This window comes from Mycteria americana, chromosome 5, assembly GCF_035582795.1.
Source record: "Mycteria americana isolate JAX WOST 10 ecotype Jacksonville Zoo and Gardens chromosome 5, USCA_MyAme_1.0, whole genome shotgun sequence".
In the NCBI taxonomy this organism is placed as follows: Eukaryota; Metazoa; Chordata; class Aves; order Ciconiiformes; family Ciconiidae; genus Mycteria; species Mycteria americana.
In genome coordinates, this window is record NC_134369.1 from 12574013 (window position 1) to 12582427 (window position 8415).

Consider the following 8415-nt stretch of genomic DNA (forward strand, 5'->3'; position numbering starts at 1 on the left):
TCATGGGCTGATACTGTTGCACAGTCTTGTTCTCCCTGAAACCTCAGGGGTTTCCAAATCTTCACACGCCTCAGAGATTTTAATCTAGTTCACGTATGGATTTCAGCTACTGTTTAAAGGCTAGTGCTCAACATTTTGCTTTGTGGGATGTTCGTAGTGAAAAGATGCTTAGCCAAAATTCTTCAGTAATGTTCCCTTCTTGGGCAGGAGGAAGAGCTTTCACTTGGACAGCTCTCACCTGGGACACATGCGGAAACAGATGAGGGCGGAGAATGCTGTCTCTATATATTTTAGCCCTTACAGACCAGTTCCCCAAAACCTGGAACTCAGTTTGGGATATGGGGTTAGCTGTGCAATGGGAAAGAGTCCCTGCCTGCTCTGTCATTCTCCTCCAGCCTATCTAGCCTAGCCTAACTAGGTTAGCTAAAATACACGGTCATAGTATTTCCAGGGTTTACTTTTCAACTCCATACATTCAAAGAACGTGCTGTCTTCCAGGCACAGGGCTACTCACTACTTTCCGGCATGTCTATTTCAGCAGTGTTGGTCTTTACACTTTGAAAGACATGGTTTCAAAGATTTTGGGGGAGGATGGAGGGAATTTTAAAAAAAAATCTTTCTTTTCTTTAGTTGCTGTTTATTGCAACTATGGAGTTTTGCTTCTCTGTACAAGCACGGCAGGTGGTGCTCTTGATCCTTCCAAACAGAAATTGCACTTACTAAGCTCCAGTAAAGTCAGAATTATGCCATCCAGCACCAGCTGGCTGGTTTTAGCCCTGTCCGGTTAGTCCAAGGATCTTTCAGCTTTGAGTGAAGTGTTTTCTATCAGTGAAAGGGAAAGGAGGGAAGAAAAGGTATTTCAAGTGGGGAATGAGTTTTGGCAGTACATGAAGAAAAGATAAATACAAACAAAAGTAGCTAGTTGGTAAGTACATACTTAACCACGCAACAGCCCAATCCAGCCTTGTGTCCCAAGTTTAGATGAGAAAGATGCTAGCTGTGTAACCCATAAGTAAAACATTGTAGCTATTAAATTGTATGGTTCTGTTGAAGTCATTTTGGTTGTGCTATGTACTTTAAGTAGGATCACGCTTTCACCTACACATTGTAATTTCCCACCACAAGCACCCCAAAACTTATAAGCAGCAACTATTCTAATTTCAAGTTCTTTCATGATTTGAGAACAGCCACTTGCTTGTTTCCCAGCTGGCAGCTATAATCTGCACTGAAGATCATGCATTTGCTGTCACCCCTTATATCTTACAAAATCTGGATCAGAAAGGCCAACAGCAGTAGATATGTAAATTCTCTTCCAGCTGTTAACAAACAGATGGTAATGAAAACTGGCAAGTGTCAATATATATGCATTTTTTTTTTAAATAACATTTCAAGTGGAAAATCCACCTCTCAAAATTCTAAAATTCTTAGTTGAAAATGTTTAGAAAAGTGACTAAAAATAGGCAATTCTGAGCAGAACTTCAAAACTTTGGGAAGAAAAATCATTATGAACATATGTCAGGTATTTAGTCGACTGGTTTCCTACCCAAGCTTTTTTGCAGCAGTATTCCTGGAAAGGCGTCATTGCCAGTTTTTTTAAATTTTTCTTGTAAATATATGTCCCTTAGGCATTTAGTATTAGGTAAAAAAATACACCCACGTCATTTATTCTAGCAGCATTTAGTGCTGCTGTTCCCCAGTCCTCTCCTGTATATGTTACCTATGTTCAGAGATACTGTAAAATAGGGGAAATTGTATGTTTTACCCAAGATATTACTCAAATACACTTGTTTAGTTTTTAGGAAGTTTGTTTTCTTGGAATGCAAAGAGTAGACACCCATAGATGGTGCTGTTGGTGCATTCATAGGGTTCAGTTTCACATTTGTTTTCTGATCTGTGGTTGGAATTTGTTTTTAAGAGGAAAAAAAAAGAGAACAAAAAAAAAAGAACAAAACAACAAAATCCCTAATGCTAAGCTTTTAGCCAAGATGTTCTGCCCGCACTGAACCGGTCACCGTTTAACTTTAACCTGAACTGTGGCCCAGGAAATCCTTCAACATAAATAACCTTGGAAGCTGCCATGACCATTTTTGGAACGTGCTCCCTCAATAAATCTGTTACTTTGTTGTGCAATGTTGAAGTGTGCAGTTGTTTCTCTGATTAATTATAGCAAAAAATAAACTTGCACGATCAATCCAAGCTGTGACACGTTTCAGCCCTGGCTGGAACATGTGGGTAGAAAAGGCCTTAGAGCCTTCTCAACAGATCTGCCCTGGGATTTTAAGATGCATGCTTGCTTTTGAGTTTACTTGATTTGCCTAGATAAGGTGGCTGCTAACAAAGTCTGTAACTGAAGAGTTTTAGTCTGTCACAGAACTGCCACGCTAGGTTAGTAAGGGTAGGACTGAACACAGTAAGAAATGATTCATCTTGACCACCTGCCCCCACTAAAGACAACATAACAGAACTGTTTTATGTAATATTGTTTATTTTATTTCACATATTACCCATGGAGAACAGCTGATACATTCTCTACATCTTTCACCAGTCTGGAATGCAAGATAAAAAAGGGTATGGAAAGAGTTTAACTTTTGACATTCACGATATGAAAAATAGAGGGGATACAATGTTTTAAAATGCCCTTATGCAATATATATATATATATATATATAAAAACGTATAAAAATAAAATATATTTTCCAAAAAAAAAAAAGATACAAACAGGACATGACACAGAACAATCTTAAATATTGATACGTATCTCATGATCCACACGCACCGCACTTATAATTAACGAAAACCACGTACAATTGCACTTTTCCTCTCTGTGACGTTCAAGTATATCCCAGTCCCCGCAGGGACTAACGAGTGTCCGATTCCCTGCCGGGTGCAGATAACGCAGAGGGTAGAGCAGATGTGGGCGACCTGTCCTCGCCGAGGGCTGAACGCGCACCCTCAAACACTTGGGGGCAGAGGGCGAGGCCGGGGCCGCGGCCCCCGGGCCCGAGGGTGCCGCGCAGCGCCCGGCGCCTGCCGGCCTGTCCCCCGGCCGCGGGGCTCCCCTGAGCAACCCCTCCTCGCGGCAGACGGGGCCGGGGCAGCTCTGAGCGCAGCCCGCCGCCAAGGAAGGCCCGGCCCCCCCGGGTGCAGCGGCGGGGCAGGGGGCGAGATGGCGGCCGGCGGGGCAGCGGCGCCTCTGGCGGCCGCGGGCCGGGCTCTTCCAGTCCCAGGCGGCGACGGGCGCGGGAGCCGGCTGTGCCTCGCCCGGGGAGGGTAAAGAGTCCGTGACCGCCCCGCCGCTGCGGCGGGCGGCGGGAGCAACCCTTGCGCGTCCCCAGCGGGACGCGGCCTTCACAGCTTCCCCGCGCCGTCTCTCCGCGCCGGGCGCGGGCCCAGGGAGGGCGCGCCGGGGTCCCGCCCGGACCGGCGCTCTCCACGAATCCGAGCGGAGGCTCCCGCGCGGCGGCGGACCTCCGGAGTGTCCGTGCCTCACTCCATCCATCCGAGACGGCCTCGGCCGGGCAGTGCGGCGCTCAGACCCCCAGGACGGGGGCGAGGGGCTGCGCCCGCTGCGTCCGGGGGTGCCGCCCGGCCCGGGTGGAGCGCGCCGGGCTGCGGCGCTCGGGCAGGGAGCGCCGCCTGCGGCCGTAGCCCTGGGGGCTGATCTTGCTGGCGGGGGCGGTGTCGTCCTTATCCTTGTCGGTCAGCTGGTAGATCTGGTAGGCCAGCTTCTGCACCGTGCACGTCCCGAACCGGCACCCCGGGTGGATGGCTTGGAAGTGGGGGAAGCTGTTAATGCTCTGGCGGTAGCGCTTGACACGGATGTGAGCATCCTCCCGGCTGCTGCGAGGCAGGAAGAGAGAGAGCGGGCATGAGAAAAGCGCCGCGGGGCTCCGGAGGAGGGGACCCGGTGGGCCCGGGGCGGGGCGGCCAGGGAGCCCCCAGGCTGGAGTCGGGCCCGTCCCGACGGTGCAAAACGCCCCACCACCACCCCCGGCGCTGCCCTCCGCCGAGCGGCGGGAGAGGGGCGATCTGGTCGCAGAGCAGAGCTCGCTGCAGATGGGAGGAGAGGCCCCGCCGTTTTATGGCTGTTACTTTATCTATGGATCCAGAGCTCAAGTTACTATTTATATTTGACTTTCATAGTAAAGGCGCTGCTATCTCCCGCCGGCTGAAGAGCGCGGGGAAAGGGAGGCGGGAGGCTGCTCTCAGCGCGATGTGCAGCCCGGAAAAGACCTGTCTCCGGGGCTTGGGGGATCTATAGCCATAATAAGCCTAAACACCCGGAAACGACGGGACCCTGAAACTTTCCGCTGCCTCCAGCAAGTGCCCGAGCCCAGAAGGGGCTGGAATTTACCTGGGATGCGAGACTCGGGGATCCTCCTTCACGTCCTGGGTCCGTATGAGCGGCTGCACGTCGGCGGCTGCCCCCAGCCCTCGGAGCGCGCCCGAAGGCTTCACGTCCCGCTTGGCTCGGCTCAGTGCCCATTTCGTCCATCTGAAAGGAGCGCAAGGGAAGAGGACAGCCTGTTAGCACAAGCCTGCCGGGCGGGAGCCAAACCAAATAGATTCGAGGGGCGATAATCTTTGCCAGCGCCGAGATTCTTGGTTTTTTGGTTTTTGGTTTTTTTTTTTTGGATGTTTCCTGAAAGGGCATGAGGCCTTTTAGGAGCTGTGCAATTCCCGCAGGGAATCCAGTCCCTCTGATCCCGGCCGGAGCCCGGCGCGGGGGCGCGGAGGCTCCGCAGCTCAGGAGCGGGGCTGGGCGCTGGCAGGAGGGCGCGCTCCGATACTCACTTTCTTTTGAACTCTGTCGCTACGTCCAGCCTTGCAGCATCCACCCCGAAGAAGGTCACGGAGCCGAGATAGAGCAGGGCTACGTGGACCAGTTTCATTCTGGCTGGGCTCCTGGTAGAGGGAAAAGAGAAGGATTGTAAGCATGGTTGCTAATAAAAGTCAAGTAAGGTCTGTCCTTTTTTTCTGGTGATTCCAGAGAGCTCCTTCCCTCAGAGAGCCCCCAGGCTACCGGAGACTTTGTGTACGATATGAACCAGAAGCTAATATTTGCTCAGCAACTTATCACAGAGTAAATAACAGAGCCTCCAAAGTTTACATTTGTCGAGAGTTTTACTTGCAGAGGCGGCTGAAAACCAGCAGGATTTCCAGAATACCCCCAGCGGCTTGCACTAGGATTTAGCAAACCCATGAGATTAGAGAGAACTGGCTATCAGGCGCATCGTTTCCAAACTCCAGCAAGTGTTTTGCTGCCTGGAAGTTTATCCCCTGATAGCTCATCTTCCCACTTCACACGCAGAACCAGCTAGTTCTGGATCTTAGGTTGTAAACTGCAGCTGATGCCAAGAGCCAGTGCAAGACTCTGCAGCATAACTCCAAGCTCTTCAAAACAGTCCAGATTCAGTAGATTTTCACTTCCTCTCCACCTCCCCAGCGTTTTTTTGGTGTTGGTGTTGAGGGGGGGGAAAAAAAGGGTTCTTACCTGACAGTGAGGATAATCCACTGAGACAAATGTCTTGTAGTAGCGATCCGAATTTGCAGGGTTTCCTGAGGAGCGAGAACTCCTTCTTTGTGTGTCTGAAGTAACCACTGCCGAGCTGCGCTCCACCGCTGCCTTTTACAGAGCAGCGCGGAGGAAGTGGGTGGACCTTGGCGCGGCTCGGCGATTTTTCTTTGACACCCCCACCCCCACATCCCAAGCACTTCTTAATCATTCTAGCGTGGATTGGGGACAACCCATACTAGGGTAAAAATAAGAGGATTATTGAAAATTATCTTAAACAATCCCCTTGGTATTTTGTTAATCATAACGACAGCTTTTAGGTATGGATTCCGAGTCATGGCATAACTTGCAAAATCTGATAAGCCCCTCAGTCTCTTTTACTGGGGACAGACTTTTTAACTGCCGATATATAATTATCTATGTATTTAGCGGAATTTCTCATTCTAGGCATCTTAACTTCAGGTGGATGGAAGCAGGGGAGTAGGAACTAGACCCGATCAATTTCAAAATCCATGGGAATCCATCAAATACCAAAGTTCCAAAAATAAACCCATATTTGGACAACGTGAATTATAATGAGTAACTGTAATGAATGCCAGCCTTCTTTGCATAAGTAAGGAGGTGACAAATCAGACATCATTAATATTTATGACTCAACTTGGGTGCATTTTTTTATCTAATAAAATGTATTTAATTTAGTTGATCGATTCCAATAAATCACAGTTTAAATGGTTTTGGCAGATGAAGGTCGGAGCGCACTTCTGTACCTTTGAACAAAGGAAGCGGTGTTGCTTTGGGGCAAACACGGGGTTACTGACATGCTTGGGGTTATGGACCCCAGGGAAGGCTTCCCGCACGTCGTTTTATCCCCGATCCACAAACCTCTATATACGTGAGTGCACTTATTTCCCTGGTTATAAAGCTAAACCAGTGCATGAACGTTTGCCGGACCATGTCTCTAACAGCATTCTCCCGGCTGGCCGGCAGCAAAACCTTAGTCTGCCCACTTTTTGTGCCTTTTTCACAGTCTTTAACACCCTTGCTCCGTGACGCTTCAGAAATGCAGAGGTCCGGCTTCGCAGGGGGTGCTGGAAGCCAGCACCAGGTGGACCTCTACCTACTTGTCGCAATGCAAATTCAGCGGAACCAAGGGAAATGCCCCGGGAGACCTGCGCCCAGGGGGTCAGAGTCCCCTTCCCAGCGAGAGGCACTCGGGAAGAAGGAATGAGCTGGCGTGTGCGAGATGTTTCTCTCACATCTTGCCCCAAGGGAAGCGTTTCAAAAATCAGGTGAGTATGGACTCGTGACTCCCTTCGTAGATAACCGAGGTATATAACAACACCCTGGAGAAGTATGTGCAAAGGGATGACGGAACTTATCTGTGCACGGCTGACTCGGTCTAAGGTGCTCCCTCCCTGCCTCGCCAGCAGCGTCCAGGCGTCTGGAGGCTTCTGTCTCCGGCGTCTACCTGTACGGGAGCAGGCTGGCCCGGGAGCCTCCTCCCCGTTCGGCTGCCGCCCCTCCGTCCCGCTCGCTCTCCGCCGGCACCCGCCGGCAGGGAAGGTCCTCACTCACTCCAGCTGTTCCCCTCCGCACCCTCCAGCCGGCCCGTCTTTCTTCCCCGAGCCCCCGGCGCGGCTCCCGCGGGGCGAGGCAGTTTCCCCGGCCGTGAGCTGGCCGCCGGGGCAAGCCCAGATCCGCTCCTCCGCCGCACCTGCCCGGCCAGAGCGCGGGGCGGGACGCGGCGGCGGCTCCGGGGGCGCCGAGAGCCATCGGGGCAGCGCGGCGGCTGCCCCAGGCGCGGGGCGCAGGAGGAGCCGGCCGGCCCCGGGCTCCCCCGCGTCCCTTCCGCCCGCCGGTGCCGGCTCGGGCAGCTCCGCGGAGCCGCAGTCCCGCTGCCCTCCCCACGGACCGTGCTCCGGAGCAGAAATGGACAGAGCGACAGGCTTAGGGTGTAAACTCAGGGAGGAAGAAATGGGAGAATAGGTGGTCTGGAACGGGACTGTATCGTGACCAGAGCTGCACAACTGCATCAGACCACGACGACTGCGTTTTAGAGACCTCATGAGGCAGCTCAGGCTCGAGCGAGTTCAAGCGTTTCACTGATCAGCAGAAGTTGAAACTGAGTCTAGCTTTTCCGAATGAGAAAGCAGGATTTTGTGTAATAAGCATTGCTTGGATTCAAATTAAGTCTCCTGTTCCAGTAAAAAAATCACACGCTTCCCCAAATGCTGGAAAATCCCTCATTAAAATCCTTGGCTAAACGGGAAGTGCATTTTGTATACTCTTAGAGAAACAATGCAGAAAGAATTCTATGTTAGTTAAGGAACAGTAACAATAGTAGTAATGCAACTCACATGTGACTTCCATACTGACTACAACTGTCATTTTAGTAATACAAAATGATCTCGTTCTAATTCATTAAGGTGGCAAACTTTGGCACATAAATTGTCGTTTTGTTGCTGATGTGATTTGTGAAAGGGCTTCCGCAGGTAAAGCTGGTTCAAATGTAACACAAAACACCGTGTTCTTTGTTCAGATGCTCATTTTGTTCTTCCTAAGCACTTGCATTCCTCTGCAGTTTGGAAAGGAGCAATAGTCACTGAATTTATACTATGAGGTAACAGTGGCCCCTTTTAAACAATTATTTCGTAAATAGTGTGTTATTTCCATTTCAAAAAAAGTTACACAGAATGTTCCATGGAAATATTACAAACTATTGTTGTGAGGCAATGCCACACAGTTCAGCAAGACTGGGCTCTCCTCTGAAGTGCATGGTCTCCTCTGGATGCTGCCTCACCCATCGTGGGGAAGTTGACCTGGAGGAACATCCAGCTCTTGTACTTGTTTACTGATTATCTTGGCAGGTGTCATTCAACCTCTCGGTGTTGCCGTATGTA

General features: G+C 50.7%; 2 protein-coding genes across 3 annotated transcripts; one reads left to right on the plus strand and one right to left on the minus strand.

Annotated features, from left to right (window-relative positions):
• Nucleotides 1-3439: 3439 nt before the first annotated feature.
• On the minus strand, nt 3440-4905 carry ADM (adrenomedullin). The gene is made up of 3 exons (XM_075502160.1): nt 4795-4905; nt 4355-4495; nt 3440-3840 (listed from the first exon to the last, which is right to left on the minus strand). Exons 1-3 carry the CDS (start codon nt 4890-4892, stop codon nt 3531-3533), a joined length of 549 nt encoding a protein of 182 aa, XP_075358275.1. The 5' UTR covers nt 4893-4905; the 3' UTR covers nt 3440-3530.
• On the plus strand, nt 4818-8097 carry LOC142410148 (uncharacterized). Of its 2 annotated transcripts, XM_075502161.1 has the most exons (4): nt 4902-5083; nt 6257-6407; nt 6543-6804; nt 6943-8097. In XM_075502161.1, exons 3-4 carry the CDS (start codon nt 6671-6673, stop codon nt 7499-7501), a joined length of 693 nt encoding a protein of 230 aa, XP_075358276.1. In that variant the 5' UTR covers nt 4902-5083; nt 6257-6407; nt 6543-6670; the 3' UTR covers nt 7502-8097. The 2 variants fall into 2 exon arrangements, 1 of the variants encoding a protein (XP_075358276.1); XR_012775846.1 differs by having other exon boundaries at nt 4818-4930; nt 6543-8097.
• Nucleotides 8098-8415: the final 318 nt, after the last annotated feature.